A 19,716-nucleotide genomic window follows, 5' to 3' on the forward strand; every position below is an offset into this window, starting at 1 on the left:
GATAAAAAACTCAATTTGTCTTATTACATATTTTTCCAGCCATTAATGGAGATGTAATTATGAAAGATTAAAAGTGCCTTAAAAGGGAGTTGAAAGGGGTGCCTGGGTGGCTCAGTCGGTTAAGCGTCTTCCTTCGGCTCAGGTCATGATCCCAAGGTCCTGGGATCGAGCCCCGCATTGGGCTCCCCACTGAGCATAGATTCTGCTTCTCCCTCTCTCTCTCTGTTGCTCCCCCTGCTTGTGCTCGCACGCTCTCTGTCAAATAAACAAATAAAATCTTTAAAAAAAATTTTTAAAAATGGGGGGTTGAAATAGCAGCCATCAAAGCAATATTCAAGCATGATTTCAAGGATGCTTTCAGCTTTAGAGCTAGCCTTTTTTGTCAAACAAAAATCTTCATAACTTCATCAAAAACTTCATCAATAGGAGTGCCTGGCTGGCTCAGTACGTAGAGCACGCAACTCTTTTTTTTTAATTTTATTTATTTGTCAGAGTTGAGAGAGAGTTAAGCAGAGGGAGAAGCAGACCCAATGCTGAGCAGGGAGTCCAGTGTGGGGCTTGATCCCAGGACTCTGGGATCGTGACCTGAGCAGAAGGCAGACGTTTAACTGACTGAGCCACCCAGGGGTCCCAGAGCCTGCAACTCTTGATCTCAGAGCTGTAAGTTCGAGTCCCACCTTGTTTGTAGAGATTACTTAAAAATAAAATCTTAAAAAAAAAAAAAAAATAGAATAAAGGGGCACCTGGCTGGTTCAGTCAGTTGAGTGTCTGCCTTTGGCTCAGGTCCTGATCCCAGAGTCCTAGGATCGAGCCCCACATCAGGCTTCCTGCTCAGCATGGAGTCTGCTTCTCCCTCTCTCTCTGCTGCTCCCCCTGCTTGTGCTCTCTCTGGCTCTCTCTCAAATAAATAAAAATCTTAAAAAACAAAGAAAAAAATAGAAAAAAAGACACTCCTATGGGGCACCTGGCTGGCTCAGTGGGAAGACCATGGGACTCTTGTTCCAGAGCTTGAGTCCCATGCTGGGTGTAGAGATTACTTAAATAAATAAATATTAATACAACAACAACTTAACAGACTTAAAGGCATGCATTTGCTTGACTTTCCCCATTTCTTCATGTAAGTCAATAATTGGCTTTGTTGACTGAATATAGTTCTGAATTCTCTTTTCCAAACTCTCTCTGTTGTCATCACTTCTACCACTTTTCTTTCTCCTCCCAAAACATCGTTCAATACAGATCTCATTATTACAGCCAAAACACAGAACAAAAGCTACAACCTACCTTCCCACCCATGGTCTTGTCCCAACCTTGAAGGTGGTCTTTGATTTCTTGGAAACCCCTCAATCAGGAATCTATTCTGAGCATGGGCAGCCAGCATCGGATCCCTTTCCCTCTTTAACAAACGGATGGTTCTTTCAACTGGCACAATCTTTCCATCTTTAATGTACTTTTTTATTTTTTTAAGATTATTTATTTATTTATTTGACAGAGAGAGGCAGTGAGAGAAGGAACACAAGTAGGGGGAGTGGGAGGGGGAGAAGCAGGCTTCCCGCTGAGCAGGGAGTCCTGTGCGGGGCTCGATCCCAGGACCATGGGGCTCGATCCCAGGACCCCAGGATCATGACCTGAGCCGAAGGCAGACGATTAACGACTGAGCCACCCAGGAGCCTCTGTAATGTACTTTTCAATGAGTTCACCGCCCTGTGAATCTGGGTTCTTCCTTTTCATCACGAAGTTCTGCAGAAGGGTGTGTGTGGCCGTATTTCTCGCTGATGCGGGCACACTGGGTCCTCATGCCGGCGCGGAGACCACGGAGGACGAACACCACCAGCGGTTTCAGAGGCGGTGAGGACAGAGGAAGAGCGCAGAGGTCGGCAAGGGGATATGGCCCAGGGCATGCAGCAGCCTGCAGCCGTAGCGGTTCAGCTTACACCGCTTCTGGGCCAGACCCTGAAGGAGCTGACAGCTGCAGGGTATGATGATATTTGATACTCTTAACTGATTTCCCTCCAAGATAGGAGTCCCTCCTTTCTACTCCCGCTGTATCTTGCACACACTCACACCACAGTTCCGTAATATCTGAAGGCACTCATCCGTTCACATGGCTTCTTTTCTATACTACATTATAAAATGTTTTGGTACAGGAAGCATGCATAATTCGTTTCTTTCTCCTAGCACTTGACATTTCAGACATGCTTAATAGATATGTGTTGAGTGAATGAATTAATGGATTCCCTAAAATATAACTTGCATAGAGAAAATAAAGTGGCATTTATGGAGTGTTTCCAATATGCCATGTCCACATCTGATCAGTTTGTATGTATGATAATTCTCACTTCTTCTTACTCATATGAAGGAAACTGAGGCATAGAAATGTGAAACCACTTGTCATATAGCAACTGGGTAGAATCAGGCTGGCGGGAGCACCTGGCTGGCTCAGTCCCCACAGCATGCAACTCCTGTTGTCCGGATCCTGAGTTCAAGCCCAATGTTGGGCATGGAGCTACTTAAAAAAAAAAATTTTTTTTTAATAAAAATTCAGGCTGTCTTACTTCATGTCTGAAACATAAAAGAAATTGACAATGGTCTAAGGAACATTGGGTTTTGAGATTCTGAGCATTTAACAAAAATGCAATCTGGCCTCCCTGGGTGTTGGAAGTGGCTTCTCTCTTCATTTGGGTGACTGTTATTTGATTTGTGTACATAAGTAAAGAATTCGTCAAGCTGTACAACTTGAGATTTGTTCATTATATGCAAATTATTTCTCAATTTTAATTTTAAAAAATAGCTTTGCCTCATCTTCTGGCTGTAACCCTCAATAGTACATTCAACAAATGCTTCCTTAAATTTGAATTCCTATGGCGCCTGACTGGCTCAGTCGGAAGGGCATGCAACTCTTGGGGTTGTGAGTTCGAGCCCCATGTTGGGCATAGATATTACTTAAAAAAATAAATAAAATCTTAACAAAAAAAAAGAATTCCTTTTTCAACATCACACTATTTGCCTTAGCTTTTAACTCTTACACAATTAAATTTATTTATTCCTGGGGGCGCCTGGGTGGCTCAGTGGGTTAAGTGTCTGCCTTCAGCTCAGGTCATGATCCCAGGGCCCTGGGATCGAGCTCCGCATAGGGCTTCTTGCTCAGCAGGGAATCTGCTTCTCCCTCTGCCAGCTGTTCCCCTCTGCTTGTGCTCTCTCTCTCTCTCTGACAAATAAATAAAATCTTTAAAAAAAAAAAAGTAGGGGCGCCTGGGTGGCTCAGTTGGTTAAGCGACTGCCTTCGGCTCAGGTCATGATCCTGGAGTCCCTGGATCAAGTCCCGCATCGGGCTCCCTGCTCGGCAGGGAGTCTGCTTCTCCCTCTGACCCTCCCGACCCTCCCCCCTCTCATGTGCTCTCTCTCTCAAATAAATAAATAAAAAATCTTAAAAAAAAAAAAAAAAGTATTTACTCCTGGAAGGCAGGACCCTCTTGTTCCCTCTTCCTCTATTCCTTTTATAATATTAGAATACTCGGATGTGAAGTAAAATATTTAGGTGTGGTATTTCGAGGGCTAACAGCTTTATTTCATCCCACTACCAGCTAATTAGAGCAACAACTAAGGTGCTAGATTTTTCCCTTATCCACCCCCCCAAACACTCCCCCACTTGCCTTAGCCCCTCCCACCACCTACTTTTTCCAAGTTCTTTCTCCTGCTCTCGCACCTACTGAGAAACCATGGAGCCTGTTCTCTTCGGGGCCAATTATATCACATTGTTCCAGGGCAATATTATACTTTGCTAAATTTTGGTAGACGTTCCTAGGTGCTCCTCCCCTCCCTGGAGGCTTGTCCAAATAGGGGTGAAAAAGGAATCCCTTTTTACATTGGGTCAAAGATCCCCTGAGGGTAGGGTGGGAAAGAGGGAGTAACGCCTTGATATCAATAGTGTTGCTCAGGGTCAAGGGCTCTTTGACAATTCAGTTTACCCTTGGAAGTCTCCACAGGGAGACCTTAGAATTTGCTACACATAATAATTTAGTTCTTAAATAGTAAAAGCCTTTAGTTAAACTTTGACAAATACAAAACAGGATCACAGGGAAGTTGTTCTTTGGGGATTTTTTTCTTTTTGAGAATTCTTGTAATTCCCCAATTTTCTGAATATCAGTGTTTTAAACACAAGAGCCAATTCATTAATTCAATAAATATGTATTGAGGGTTTTTTTTTTTTTTTTTTTGCTAGAGCTAAGCACTGTATTCTAAGCAATAGTTCTCAAACTTCAGGATGCACAAGAATTACAGATTCCTAAAAGATAGATTCTTGGGTCCCACTCCCAGAGATTCTGATTCACTAGGTCTGGGGTTAACACCGAGCCCATGATTTCGATTTCTAACGAGCTCTCAGGTGATGCTGAGGTTGCCAGAAAGGACTATACTTCGAATAACATGGCATTAGGTTATAGTAACAAACCAGGCCTTGAAGGAGTTATTATTCCAAACACAAATACTTATAACTAAAATGCACAGTGACCACTGCTGTGGGAAGATTTAGACACAGAAGGGAAACACTTAATTCACTGGGATAAGGGGACTGTGGAAGGTGACACCTGATCCATGTCTTAAAAGCTAACTAAGGAGGGGGGAGAAATCTTAAAAAAAAAAAAAAAAAAAAAGATAACTAAAAATGAACCAAAGAAAGGGGGGGCAAAGCATTCAGGAAAGAGAGGATTGTTTGGGTACAGCAATTTGCCAAAGCTCAGGGCAGCCTTGAAAGGCAGGCAGAGTGCGCTTCCTTCGACAACACTTAAGCAGAGGGATGGTGGGGCTGAAGTGAAAGCAGATCACTCCAGGCGCTCCTGCGTGGCTCAGTTGGTTGAGTGTCTGCCTTCCGCTCAGGTCGTGATCCTGGCATGGAGCATCGGGCTCGCGTCAGTCAGATCAGGCTTGCATCAGGCTCGTGTGCGGGCTCCCTGCTCAGCAGGGAGTCTGCCTCTCCCTCTCCCCTGCCCCTCCCCCTGCTTGTGCGCTCTCTCGCTCTAATAAATAAAATCTAAAAAAAAAAAAGAAAGAAAGAGGGGCGCCTGGGTGGCTCAGTTCATTAAGCAACTGCCTTTGGCTCAGGTCATGATCCTGGAGTCCCGGGATCGAGTCCCGCATCGGGCTCCCTGCTCAGCGAGGAGTCTGCTTCTCCCTCTGACTCTCCCCCCTCTCATGTACTCTCTCTCATTCTCACTCTCTCAAATAAATAAATAAATCTTAAAAAAAAAAAAAAAGAAAGAAAGAAAGAAAGATCACTCTGGTACACAGTTGGTTCAGTCTGTGGAAGGCTTACTGGAAGTGTAGAGAGGTCTGGGCAAGAGATGGTACCTGAACGAGGATCAAGGGAGTGGTGTTCAGCATTCAGATGGCAGCCTGGAGAAGTGTTGGAAAGTAAGATTATTGTGACAGAGCTATTATAGACAGAGCTGAATAGAAGTTTGGATGGTGGAAAAAGGGGTCAATGATGTCTCACATATTTTGTTGGGTGGATTTTTTACTGAACTTCAAAACTTGTGCTCATGGTAAAGTCATTGATGAACCAAGAGTGGCCATGAATAAGTTATTTGAACTGGATGACAGATACATTAGGAGGGTTTAGCATATTGACCACTATGTAAGTGTGAAGATTTTTTTTTTTTTTTAAAGATTTTTATTTATTTTTTAACAGAGAGAGAAACAGCGAGAGAGGGAACACAAGCAGGGAGAGTGGGAGAGGGAGAAGCAGGCCTCCCGCCAAGCAGGGAGCCCGACGTGGGACTTGATCCCAGGACGCTGGGATCATGACCTGAGCCGAAGGCAGATGCTTAACGACTGAGCCACCCAGGCGCCCCATGTGTGAAGATTTTTATAAGTTTCTTTTAGGGGGAAAAAAGGTGTGGTTTTGCTCTTATAGCTGTAACAGGCAAAGTAAGCGGAGAATATGCTTTTGTAATTCCATTTGTAATCTCTATCGCAGCAGCTTTGATGGTTGTGTGGTTCATCTTGATAACACAGGTAAATTGAGAGTAATCTATCTCCCAGAGGGGCCAGAAAGATTAGAAGAGCTTCAGGCTCACTGAATTAATTTAGTGGACTTGAGGCAAAGAGCATTGTTGCTTTTTAAAGATTATTTTGTATATTACATTTGAAATGCAATTTAATATTTAAATGTAAGGAAATGGCTCCTACACTCTATTTGCTTACAAAGTCCTAGGTCTCATTTAAACCCATTCCTTCATCAACAAATAATGATCAAATATCTACTATCTTCCTAGTGCCTTTCTAGACAGTTTTTAAACAAAGGCATGCTAAAGAATCACCTGGAGAACTTTTTTTTTTTTTAAGATTTTATTTATTTACTTGAGAGGGAGAAAGGGGGGTGCTGCTGAGGGAGAGGGACAAGTGGACTCCACACTCAGTGCAGAGTGGACCTGGGGCTCAATCCCACTACCCTGAGATCATGACCTAGAGCCCAAATCAAGAGTCGGACACTCAACCGACTGAGCCACCAGGTGCTCCACTTGGAGAACTTTTTATTTTATTTTTTATTTTTTAAAAAAATTTTTTAAAAGATTTTATTTGTTTGAGATAGAAAGGGAGCAAGAGAGCGAGAGAGAACACAAGCAGGGGGAGTGGCAGGCAGAGGGAGAAGCAGGCTCCCCGCTGAGCATGGAGCCTGACGTGGGGCTCGATCCCAGGCCTCTGGGATCACGACCTGAGCTGAAGGCAGACGCTTAACTGACTGAGCCACTCAGGTGCCCCTGGAGAACTTTTTAAACAGATCCCCAGTCACCCCCACCAGAGGTTACTATTCAGTAGTTCTGTGGTAAAGCCCACCCATTTATGTCCCGAACAAGCTCACAGGTGATGCTGATGATGGCGGCCTACGGTCCACACTCTTCTAGGGGTAGGAATACTACACTGAACAAAACTGGCAAAAATGAAAATAATTGCCCTCACATAGCTTATATATATATATATGATTTTTATTTTTTTAAGTTTTTATTATTTATTTCAGTAAACTCTACACCCAACATGGGGCTTGAACTCACAACCCGAGATCAAGAGTCACATGCTCTGATGACTGAGCCAGCCAGAGCCCCATCACATAGCTTATATTTTAACAATTTTTTTAAAGTTTATTTATTTTAGCAATCTCTACGTAGACCCAACATGGGGCTCAAACTCACGACCCTGAGATCAAGAGTCACACACACTTCCCACTGAGCCAGCCAGGCACCCCTTAGCTTATATTTTGGTTGTAGGGAAATAGAAGATGATAGACAGATGATAGAAGATATAGATAGATGATAGATAATATATATTGTGCAAGATGGTGACAAGAGTTATAAAAAAAATCAAGAGGAAAATGATAGGGAGTGGGAGACATTATTGAGAAGGTAATATTAAAGATGGAAAGGAGGGTGCCTGGGTGGCTCAGTCGGTTAAGCATCTGCCTTTGGCTCAGGTCATGATCCCAGTGTCCTGGGATCAAGCCCCACTTGGGGCTCCTTGCTCATTGGAGAGCCTGCTTCTCTCTCTCCCTCTGCCCCTCCCCCACTTGTGCTCGCTCTCTCATGCGCTCCCTCTCTCACCCCTGCTCTCTCTCACGCACGCTCTCACGCTCTCTTTCTCTCTCAAATAAATAAATAAAACCTTAAAAAAAAAAATAAAGATGTAAAGGAGGTGAGAGATCAACCCAGATATATTTCTGGGGGAGAACAGATCAGCGAGAGATAAGAGTGATAGCAAAAGCCCTGATTCAGGAGATTTTCTGGCGTGTTCCAGGATCAGCAAGGAGGCAGTTTCATGAGGGTGGAGGAGAACACAAGGTGACAGGATGGAAGTTAAGTACAAGGCCACAAAAGGGTTCAGGTAATCCAGCTTCGCCTTGTTACTCTAAATGTGAGAACACCGAAAGAGGATTTTGAGCAAAGGAATAGCTTGATAGGACTTGTCTTCACAAAATTCATTCTGGCCAGTACTTTGAGACTAGATTATAGCAAGGCTAGCGTGCAAACAGGGAGACCTGTTGGGAGGCTATTGGAATAATCCAAGGGATAGATAGATGGTGATGTGGAAAGAGTGGTAATCTTGGAGATGTCAGAAAAGGTCAAATGCAGCTTGGGTTGGCACACTTGCCAGAGGTCACAGGTAATTTCAAGCCCCTAGCTCTCCTGTGATGCAGGCAATAATAAAATATATAAATGTTCTTTAAAAGAAATAACCATTTCTTGCTACTCTGCTGGTTCTCCAAGCCCTAGTTCATGGGATCAAAACTCACTCCAAGAATTGAAAAAAGAAACACTGGAGGACACAAAAGATTAAAAGAAAGAAGCAACTGAATTCTAGACATTTTGAAGGCACAGGCAACAAAGTTGGAATTAAGGTTTTGACCTGAGCAACTAAAAAGATGGAATTGTCATACACTAAGATGGAGAACACTATAGGAAGCACCCATCTAATATTTCAATATTCATTTGAAATATTAATTTTGTGATGCCTTTTAGAAATCCAAATGGGGATGTTAGGTAGGCAGTTGAATATATGAGATTGAGTTTGGGGAATAGGTCTGGGGTAAAGACGTACATTTAAAGGTCAAAAGCATATAGTTGCAGGGCCGCCTGGGTGGCTCAGTTGGTTAAGCATCTGACTTATCTCAGGGTCCTGGGATCCGACCCGCATCGGGGCTCCCTGCTCAGCGGGGAGTCTGCTTCTCCCTCTGCCCCTCCCTCCACTTGTGCGCACTCGCTCTCTCTCAAATAAATAAAATCTTTTAAAAAAGGAAGAAAGAGAGAGAGAGAAAGAAAAGAGGTTTGAGAACGAAGCTTTGGTACACTCTTAACTTTTAGATGTCGGGCGGGGGGGGGGGCGCGGTTGAGAAGAACCATAAAGGAGACAGAGAGACAGATTAGGTGGAACATCAATAGAGTATAAATTAAGGAAAGGAGATTTAATTCTCAATGTGCAGTTTCTTTTGTTTTTGTTTTTGTTATACTATTTGTGGTCACTTCATTACCTTTCAGGTCTCTCAACCCTATTTTCTAATGACCCATTATTTTCTCTAAGACACTGACACCGCCTTTGACAAAAGTGTTCATTTGCTGGAATTCCCTTCCCTACGCTCTCAACATTTTTTCCATCTTGGCTCAGTCGAAAATCCTCCAAGAAGTCTTTTCTGATTCCCCTCCCTGGCCATACCTTCCCTTGTTTGTTCTCCCTTAGCATCTAGTACATACGTCGTTTTTTGGTTTTTTTTTTAATGTTCGGTACTCATCACATGACACTGTAACTGTCTTTTTGGTTTATTTTGATCTACTTTACTAAGCTGCTAGCTCCTCAAAAGTGGAGATGTTGTTTAATTATTTCTTTTCTCTCCAGCACATGATAGGCACTCATGAACTATTAGTTGAATAAGCAATAAATAAATAGTTCCTAGCCAATAAATGTTAAAAATCACTAAATATATCTATAAACACACACATGTTTGTACGCATAGGGACAAGAAACAGTGACTTAAAGATTGGGTTTATCAGGTAGAGCGAAACAATGTAAAGAACAGACAAGCAGGAGCAGAAACTTACAGGAGAATGAAGTGAAAACAGGTGAATGCCTCTCAGTTTGGATACACTCGAGTAAACGCAAATGGACAATGGGTGAAGGGTAAAAACAATGATAAATCAATAACCAATCTGATGATCCCACCAGTGATAAATTAATAATAAATTTGATAATTCCACATTTGATATGTACACTATGCCTGAAAATCGAGGGGCAGTGAAGCCTATATTAATATTCATGATGATTGTCGCTTCCTCCTTATCCTGACAGGTCAGCAAAATCTGATGCAAAGTTAGGACACCTGTGCTCTTAAAAGATTATGTTGCCTAATGTGCATTTCTTACCTTTAAGTGAGGGATAAATCGTTTCTGAAAAATATTTTTCATTTTTAATATTTAGCTCTTTTTTTCTTCTCCCTTCTGGCTGATGCTCCTAGGAAAACAAAATCTAAAATCACTTTTGCATTTGAGCCCTGGACTCTAAGCACCTTGTAACACACCCCTCCTCCACCCACCCAGCCCACACCCCAACAAATCCAAGGTCTCCGACACCTTCCTAAGCATTCTCTCAACCTTATTCAAATTGCTTTCCAGGGCAAAGAATGTAGTAAGTTTGCCTTCTAGCTACCAGCCCCCTTCCCTTTGGTCTTTCACTCCAGAGGCTCTGACCCTAGATACAATGAGACACAGGTGGGGGGATGGGGGAGCATTTGGCCCAGGTTTTCAGGCCAAGACCCCCGTCAGCAAAGAACAAAGCTTCTGGTACCTGCGGTTTAGAGAGCTGCGGGCAAACTAAGGTGTTTGGTGGCCTTGACTGCACTCATTTACCAGCCGTACTAATTGAAAGCCAGGAAGTCAAGTTTTCTGTTTTTTAATTTACTTTTCCCCCACTTTTATTGAGAAGTAATTGACATATGGCATTGTATTAGTTTAAGGGGAGCCAACACAATGGACTGATAGACGTAGATGTTGCAAAAGGATTACCACAATAAATTTAGTTCACTCCATCCATCACTCACGTTCCCTCTTTAAAGGAATCATACTCTGTAATGAGACAGACTGTCTGCCTGAGCGCAATGTATTTCCACCCACCTCTTCCTTGACACTCGTGTTCCTACTCTTTTCCCTTCCAGAATGATGGTCTGAGAAGACAAAGGAAAGATTACAAAGAATTGATCTCTGTGCTTTGGTCCCGGCAATCCTCCTATGCTCACGAATTGGCATCCTTAAGAACGAATATCTCTTTTCGTGGAAGCAAAGCAAGCAGTTCTAGGTGGAGACCCAAGGAGGAGAGTGCATGCGAGGATTAGTCAGGCTTGCATCTCCGGAAAATATACAATTGGAATTTGCTAAGGGTTTATTTGGAGGAGTGGGAGACTGGAAAAGAGGAAGAAATCTTAGGTTTCTCGGATATTGAATTTAAGAGTGGGGAGGAAAATTGAAAGCTGCAGACTGTTATCTTTGTCTATAAATATGTTCATGCTGAAACCCAACCATAAAAACTGGTTCTTTGGAAAACATACAGAAAAAAACAAAAACAAAAACCAAAAAAAACAAATTTGAGAGCAGGGACGGAGTGGGGTTGCAGGACAAGACAGAAATGCCAGGCCAGAGAAAGAAAAGTTGATTTAAAAAAGAGTGGGGGCGGGGGGGGAGGGGGCAGGGAGAAAGGCCAGAAGAAGAGGTTTGCTTAGGAAGAAGAGATAGGAGGGCCCAACACAGATTCTAAAAGGAACTTGTCACAAACGCTTTGGCAAGACCATTTACAGGAATATCATTTGCTTAGGGGATGTTCTTCTTGACCTCCCCCTTTTCAACTGGGTTGGTTTACAAGTCAAGAAATTTCGTTATTTTACATCTAGGAATGTCCGAGACAAAATTAGAAGGGGGTGCTCTCAATCTATCATGTTGTTCACTGGATTAAAATAATAATCACAACGAAAGGCAATTTCAAACTTGGAGATCGTGAACGTAGGATAAAGATAGAATTTCTCTTAACAGCCCCCATTTGTAGATCACTGATGTTGTCAGCTATTATGAAGATTTAGCTCTTTATTTTCTTTACCTTTTACAGCCACACAGGAAGAGGTACAGACGAGGAAACTGAGCCAAGAGTCTATCCAGCAAGGTGTATATAGAAACTACTTACAAATTTCCCATACTGATGGCAGAAGCATAGTTACCTGCAGGGCATAAAGTCAGCAGGTCAGCAGGCTGCCGCTCCTTTCCTCTGGCTTTTGTTAAAAAGGAGACAACAGTCCTGGGGGAAAGACTTGTCTGTCTCTCTGAAAGCTAAAAAACGGTAAGAGGGCCTTGAAAACAAGTACTAGTTTTAATATCAACTGACACCTTAGCGACATACAATATGTGTCTTATTGTGACCTTAGGGGGACTTGAAGAGGAAAACAGAGCTACCAGGTTGAAGTTTCCGCCAGCACCAGCTCGATTTTGAGACCCTAAGAGGTCTTAAATCAAGAAATTAATTGTTCTAAGTGGAAGGTTCAATCACCTGAGGTAGCCTCAGGTGCATCTTTGATTTGAAAAGATGGAAACGCGGTGAACTCAGAAATATGTAATTGTTGGGTTTACTTTTTCTTGAGGTTCTGTGGCCCCCGTTTTCCCATTCCCCACCCAGTCTGGACTACCCGGCAGCTACCTTTTACATTACAATGGCCTTGGTGAGACTGGCAGACAGGATTAACTGAGAATTCGCAAGGGTGTGTGTGGGCGTGGGGCTGCCAGGAGGGGCGGGTCTGAGGATGGTCGAGCCTTCCTTATAAATCTAGAGCCTCCAGAATTTTCACCTTCGGCTCCATTGGGCTGGTTGGCTCTTACTTGTTGCAGTGGTGACGCACTTCATCCTGTCTTTCTCAGACTCTTAACATCTGGAGGTCTTTCTACTTTTCTTAGCTCTTCCACCTAGATCCATAAGCCTGGGCCTTTCTTACAATCTCGCTCTTTTTTTTTTTCCCGTCTACCCTTAACTCACCAACATGAGTGCAGATCCAGCTCTGCCCCTATGCCCGCCTGGCCCCGAAGCACCCAGTTCTAGGGACTCTTCTCCAATGCCTGAGATTTACGGGCCCGAAGAAAATTATGCATCCCTGCAAATGTCATCTGCTGAGACACCCCACGCGGAGACCGGTAAGGGGAAAATGAAACCTCGAAAAGCTGCTTTCCTTGAGGGAAAGTGAAAGGAGAAGGAGGGTCAGGGTCCTTCGTTTCCCTCGTGAACAATTATAGTCCATTAATACAAGCAGGTGTCCTCAATAAACCCTCTCAGCACCTGTCTCGGTTGTAACTTGGCGGGTGCCCGTTCACCTGTCCCAGGTGTCAGTTAAGAGCCAAGGGCCCCAGGATGCGGGCATTTCGACTGTTCACTGGGTATTTGAGGGCTTATGTGCACAGACACTGTGGAAACACAAATGTGTTGTGATAAGTGAGCTGACGTCTAAATCTTCACGCGGTGCTGAGGACACAGTAACAGTAACTGCTAAGCCAGAAGTCCTAGCATCACAACTGGGGACGGGGGGATGCGGTGAGCCTCCCCTTTTTGATTAGTCTTTTCACGGAGTGCCAGAAACGGCGTGGCTAATGATGAATCTCACCTTATTGAAACGTTTTGCCTTTGCACGACAGTAGTAACCGGCTCTTCTCCCACTCCTTGGTTCTCTGTGGGTGTTACTAACAGGGGCAGTTCTGAGTTTCTGGGGCCTCCTATGCCCACGTCTCTCCTATATCCTGGGGAAATGTTCGTCCCATTTTATGGTAGATAATTCTAGAGGGTTGAATCTGCTGACAGTCAAAGTGGCCAGAGCCCAGATTTGTGAAACCCGGTTTGGCTTCTAAATGGTAACCACAGGTGGGGGTGGGGTGGGTGCTCAGGACACTGTAAAGGCAGTACATTTTTGTAAATCAGCCGGGCAGCAGTTGTTAAAAATGAAAATGTAAACTTCTACCATTTCTTAAGATTTGTGGTAACTGTCATTTTTTTAAGATTTATGGTAAAGATAAAGACTTAAAAATTGTTTACATGATGCTTACTCCAATAAGTAAGCAACTACTTTATTGGAATGTTAGATTTTTTATGTTACCCTGTTTTCCTAAACTTCATGTTGATGTCCTTTCTTAATTTCAAACGTTGAAAATACAGCGCTGGATCATGAGAAGTAGCTTGAGTATGAGCAAGTAGGCATAAGCAAGTGGGCACGCCCTCCTTACAAGCCAAGTGCAAGTTTTGTAGAGATCGTTTTTTAGGAGAGGCCTCACTGTAGTCCTTGGCCTAACCCCATTTTCTTTCCTTCTAGGTCTACTCACAAGAAGCATAAGATTGTGAATTTTTGCCACGGAATAGAGACTAGGGGAGAACTGAGGTTGAGCACGGGAAATAAATACCTCAGTGCAATTAAGAGTTTAAGTGGCTACCAAATCTAGGCAATATACAGAAAATGATTTTTTTTTTTTTTGTAGGAAATTAATTTTTAGTTAGAAAGTCAATACACGCCAGGTCCCGTGCTAGACAACTTTCTCTGTCACTTTGCTTTAATCAGTGAAGGATCTCCCTCTGTGAGGGAGAGAAATACTTTTGGAAACGGGGTCCCAGAGCTAGTAAAGGCAGCCTGAAACAAAAGCCTATCAGAATTCCCAGTTTGTGCTAGTCCTGGTATTTGGAACTGGGCAGTAGTAAGCTGTGGATTTTAAAGGGTCCCCAGAATCTGATGTAGGTGATGATTAATTTTACAAAAAGGAGTCCAGTGATCATTCCCACCTTTCTGAGCAGTCACAGTGTAGGCTCTTGAGCATCAATTTGCAGTAAAAATCTTTTGCCAAAGAGGTTCGAGGGGCACCTGGCTGGCTCAGTCGGTGGAGCATGTGACCCTTGATCTCGACAATGTAAATTAGAGCCCCATGTTGGGTGGAGAGATTACTTAAAAATAAAATCATAAAAAAAAAAAGAGGTTTGAATCCCCTCTGCTTCCCAGCGGGTAAGTTGTTGGCCATGTCCATTGGATGTGAAATGGAGACAACTAGTTCACTTAGTGGGTTGGCATCACACGAAGATGAGCAAAGTGTTCAGGGTCACGTAAGAGTTTTTACTACCTAATTCTGAGGTTGTGAGGACTTTAAAAATGCTATGAAAACAATAAATTTGCAAATATGATTTAGTATCTGCAAAGTTTTAGAGAAAAGTGTTGTTTTATGCCCCACAGTCTCTCCTCTTCCTTCGTCCATGGATCTGCTTGTTCAGGACAGCCCCGACTCCTCCACCAGTCCCAGGGTCAAACCACCACCCACTTCTGGAGAGGAGAGAACAGTGAGGAAGGAAGATACGGCCCAGGGCAAGAAACAGAAGATCAGGACCGTGTTCTCTCAGACCCAACTCTATGTCCTCAATGATCGATTTCAGAGACAGAAATACCTCAGTCTCCAGCAGATGCAAGAACTTTCCAACATTCTGAACCTTAGCTATAAGCAGGTAGGGTGTGTTTTGTACTCCTTGTAGTGACAAATAAAAAGGCTCTTTTGCAGATGAGCATTACTAACATCTGTGTGCTCTGTGTTTGTGTACCCCCTACAAATAATTTTAATATGAAAGTGGGTTCTTTGTAACATTTCATGACCATCTTTTTTTTTTTTTTCCTAAGATTTTTATTCATTTGACAGAGGGCACAAGCAAGGGGGAGTGGCAGGCAGAGGGGGAGAGGATGAGGCAGGCTCCATCCAGGACCCCGGGATCATGACCTGAGCCCGAGGCAGACACTTAACAACTGAGCCACACAGGCGCCCCTCATGACCATCTTTAAATGTTCTCTTTAATTATGCCATAATTTATTTAACCACTTCTCCCTGTTGCACAAGCTAAAATGGTAAAAATGTTTCCGATTTCTCCTTGATCAGAGGAATTCTATATATTTCCACCTTCCAGGTTAGGAGAGTCCTTAACCAACACTGCTTCTCATTAAAATAAAAAGTGGAATCTTTTGTTTGTCTGTGTGCAGTTGATTACTAATGAGGTTAATCATTTTTCATATTCTTGCCTAGTAGATATTTTATGGTGTTCTATCACTGGTGCCATACTTAGAGAAAGACCTCCATTCCATAATTTTATAGCGTGTGGGTGTGTACACCTGTATGTACATACTTCTGGTCCTCCTTAATCTCATTTTTTACAGTTTATAAATCATCTGGAAATTGAAGTTTTGTGTGCTGTTATATAACTTGATAATTTCTAAATAGTGCTAGTGGTATATTTTATAATTCGTGAGTTAAAATTACCACCATTATCCTATTAAATATAGAAGTGTGCTTATGGGGCACCCGGGTGGCTCAGTTGGTTAAGCTTCTGCTTTCGGCTCAGGTCATGGTCCCAGGGTCCTAGGATCAAGTCCCACATCGGGCTTCCTGCTCAGCGGGGAGTCTGCTTCTCCCTCTGACCCTACCCCTCTTGTGCTCTCTCTCACTCAAATAAATAAAATTTTTAAAAAAAGGAGTGCGCTGGGCGCCTGGGTGGCTCAGTTGGTTAAGCGACTGCCTTCGACTCAGGTCATGATCCTGGAGTCCCGGGATCGAGTCCCGCATCGGGCTCCCTGCTCGGCAGGGAGTCTGCTTCTCCCTCTGACCCTCCTCCCTCTCATGCTCTCTGTCTCTCATTCTCTCTCTCACAAATAAAATCTTAAAAAAAAAAAGGAGTGCGCTTATGGGAGGAGGTTTTTTTACTGCAAAGTACCTTTTAACTGTGACTAGGGGTATGGGTAGACATCTAAATGTGAACTTTCTAGTGAGTAGATAAGTAGTGTATCTTCCTAACTGGTTAGCTTTATTAAAGCAGCCAGCTGACTTGAGGGGCTTTGAGATTCATTCACAGAACGTTTCCAGATTGCAGAAAGGACTCTAGAAGTTTCCATCTTGTTCCTGAGCTTTAGATACTGTCAGGGGAAAAAATGTTAACAATATTCTTTGATCCCTGGTGCATCCACACTACTGGTATTTTATGTTTTCCTGTCACTTTTTTTTTTGTAGGTGAAGACCTGGTTCCAGAATCAGAGAATGAAATGTAAGAGGTGGCAGAAAAACCACTGGCCAAAGGAGAGCAAGAGTGTGAGTCAGGTGACGGGAAGCTTTTAACTTTCTGCTTTCTTTTCACTGACTTCTTAGTTTCGTTCATTGCTAAACCATCTAACCCCAAATGCACACAATTCTGATTTTCCTCCGAGCTTTTCAGTTAATCTGCCGTTCCCTTTCAGAACAGCACACCAACCACAGAATACCCAGGCTTCTATTCCTACCACCAGGGATACCTGAGGAACACTTCCGGAAACCTTCCAATATGGAGCAACCAGACCTGGAATAACCCGAATTGGAGCAACCAGACCTGGACCAGCCAGTCGTGGAGCAACCACTCCTGGGCCAGTCAGACCTGGTGCCCCCAAGCCTGGAACAATCAGCTCCAGAACTGTGGAGAGGAATCTCTGCAGCCCCAGATCCAGTTCCAGCAAAATTCCATCAGTGATTTGGAGTCCATCTTAGAAACTTCTGGGGAAAGCCATAGTGTAATACAACAATCTGCTAAGTATTTTAGTACCCAGCAAATAATGGATTTGTTCCCAAATTACTCTGTGAACATACAGCCTGAAGATGTGTGACGATGAGTATATTATTCGATCTCAGTTTGGGTGGTGGCTGTTATCTCCTAGGCTTTGTCTTTTAGATCCTATATATCTCTACCTCGATATTCTGTTTTTCATTATTCTTACTGTGTCCATTGAGGGGGTACGATGGGAGTCAAAGAGGTTTCAGTAGCGTTGGCTCTATGGACAACATGATAAAAGGTGTTTCTCGCTATAGATAACTAGATACAATACTAATGTGGATATCTTTAGGCTCTAGAATCTAACCTCAAGAATAGGAAGTGAAGATACAAAGATGTGTGATGAGGGATAATTTGTATTTTCTGAGATTGTGAGGCTTTTCTTGTTAATAACCTCTAACGGTGAAGGGTTAAGCTATAATGTGCTTCATTGATTTCCTCTGTCCCTTGTGATGTTTTACTAGAACTGTTAATTTGTTCATTATTCTAGTATTTGTAGAAAGATGTTTGTATTTTAATGTGTCATGATAATAGTACCAGTTTGGCTGATTGGTTTATAGGTTTAAGTACAAATAAATAAAATACACACTTTACCCTTCGTTGTCTCTACCCTGATTTCACCAGGAGTTCAGTGAGTAAAAACTGGATTAAATGTGGGTTATTTTGTTTTTAAAGATTTTATTTACTTGAAGAGACAGAGTACAAGCAGAGAGAGGGTCAGGCAGAGGTAGAAGGAGAAGCAGTTTCCCTGCTGAGCAAGGAGCCCTCAAATCTACCCATATCAGGCAGTAACAGTAACAAGGCAGGGTCCCCTCTCCCTTGCCAGAGTGGTGTCAGAAAAAGGCAGCTAAGGGCGCCTGGGTGGCTCAGTTGGTTGGGCGGCTACCTTCGGCTCAGGTTATGATCCTGGAGTCCCAGGATCGAATCCCGCATCGGGCTCCCTGCTCAGCGGGGAGTCTGCTTCTCCCTCTGACCCTCCTCCCTCTCATGCTCTCTCTAATAAATAAATAAAATCTTAAAAGAAAAAGCCACCTAAAACAGGGCTTAAAGAAGATCTAGACTCTTAGCTATTACACAAAAATACCTAGGTTTCAATGGAAAATCACCCATCATCATACTATGAATTACAAGTTCTCAAAATTTTTTAAAAAAGAAAAATACATGCCAATATCAAGATAAAAGAAATGTTAAAATTATCTGACAGATTTTTTAAAAGTCTTTCAAAGATTTTATTTACTTGAGAGTGACAGAGCTAGTAAAAGCGCACGAGCGGGGAGAGGGAGAAACAGACTCCCCGCTGAGCAGGGAGCCTGAAGCGGGGCTCGATCCCAGGACCCTGGGATTATGAAGACGCTTAACTGACTGAGCCACCCAGGCACCCAACATGGGTCTTTATACCCTTTTAATGTGTGGGAGGGACAATTAACAAATTTCTCTAGCCGTTGGGGAGGCTGCTATCTTAGAAATGAGGAAAGGAAAGGTAAGTAAGTATACTTAGTTGCTAGGTGACTGATCAATTAAATCTGAACTAATTTATTTCCCTTATGTGTGTAATAGTATTGAAACAACAAAATTTGGGGTTATTTGCAGTTAAAAGTTGGGGCAAGGAAGTGATAAACAGACCACTTAGGTTTGTAAGTCTTAAATGTAGGGCAGCCAGGGATGAGGCAAATAACCGAAGGTAGAGGGCGCTAAAAAAGGAGGGGGGAGGGGAAGGTTATGTGTCCACCCATCTGTACAATTACACTCTCCCTGAAAGAACTATGTTGAAATAAGATTATTTGGGGCACCTGGGTGGCTCAGATGGTTAAGCGTCTGCCTTCGGCTCAGGTCGTGATCCCGGGGTCCTGCGATCGAGCCCCACATCGGGCTCCCTGCTCCTTGGGAGCCTGCTTCTCCCTCTGCCTCTCTCTCTCTGTCTCTCATGAATAAATAAATAAAATCTTTGAAAGAAAAAGAAAAAAAAAGAAATAAGATTATTTTAAGACATTTATTATTATTATTTTGAAGACTATTTGACAGACAGCGAGAGGGAACACAAGCAGGGGGAGTGGGAGAGGGAGAAGCAGGGAGCCCGATGAGGGGCTCGATCCCAGGACCCTGGGATCATGACCTGAGCCGAAGGCAGACGCTTAACCACTGAGCCACCCAGGCGCCCGACATTTTTTATTTAAGACCTTTAAGTTCTGGCGCAAGTTTGAAATAGGCTTTTTTGTCCAGGTGCGTTATGTTCTCACCTTAGAAGAAGCTGGCGAGGCAGGCATCTGTGAAAGATACGAATACTTTTTTTTACTATCTTCCCATCCTGGCTTGCCCCCAAATTGATCCGGTTGAGCGCACTTTCAGTCACTCTGCCTTCCTGCTCCACAGGAACGTCCACTTTCCGAAGCAGCAGAGGGTAACCAACCAGGCAGTTTTTCTGGCCCTTTCCCTCATGGTTCCCCCAATTTTCCAATGTTGTGAAACCTCACCCAATCAAATTATCTAGACATTTGACAGAAGAAATTGGGGATAATTTCTGCCAAGACCTAAGGACAACACAAAATCCTTTTCAACTGTCAGGTATTTGAGTTT

The 19,716-nt window shown here is 43.2% G+C and overlaps 1 protein-coding gene and 1 pseudogene across 1 annotated transcript; one reads left to right on the forward strand and one right to left on the reverse strand.

The window, feature by feature from the left end:
• Nucleotides 1-382: 382 nt before the first annotated feature.
• LOC118025444 lies at nucleotides 383-2,557 on the reverse strand (annotated as a pseudogene).
• A 9,662-nt stretch (nucleotides 2,558-12,219) lies between these two features.
• On the forward strand, nucleotides 12,220-17,240 carry NANOG (Nanog homeobox). Its single transcript, XM_035027889.1, has 4 exons — nucleotides 12,220-12,698; nucleotides 14,765-15,030; nucleotides 16,575-16,661; nucleotides 16,799-17,240. The coding sequence occupies exons 1-4, from the start codon at nucleotides 12,548-12,550 to the stop codon at nucleotides 17,195-17,197; spliced, it is 903 nt and encodes a 300-aa protein (XP_034883780.1). The 5' UTR covers nucleotides 12,220-12,547; the 3' UTR covers nucleotides 17,198-17,240.
• Nucleotides 17,241-19,716: the final 2,476 nt, after the last annotated feature.

This window comes from Mirounga leonina, unplaced genomic scaffold (genome assembly GCF_011800145.1).
Source record: "Mirounga leonina isolate KUSES-001 unplaced genomic scaffold, KU_Mleo_1.0 Mir_201, whole genome shotgun sequence".
NCBI lineage: Eukaryota > Metazoa > Chordata > Mammalia > Carnivora > Phocidae > Mirounga > Mirounga leonina.

Bases quoted from the DNA above. Each gene is read 5' to 3' on its own strand.
- NANOG (XM_035027889.1), top strand. From the start codon at position 12,548: ATGAGTGCAGATCCAGCTCTGCCCCTATGCCCGCCTGGCCCCGAAGCA. The intron at 12,699-14,764 runs GTAAGGGGAAAA...TATGCCCCACAG, and splicing joins GACACCCCACGCGGAGACCG to TCTCTCCTCTTCCTTCGTCC. The intron at 15,031-16,574 runs GTAGGGTGTGTT...TTTTTTTTGTAG, and splicing joins TGAACCTTAGCTATAAGCAG to GTGAAGACCTGGTTCCAGAA.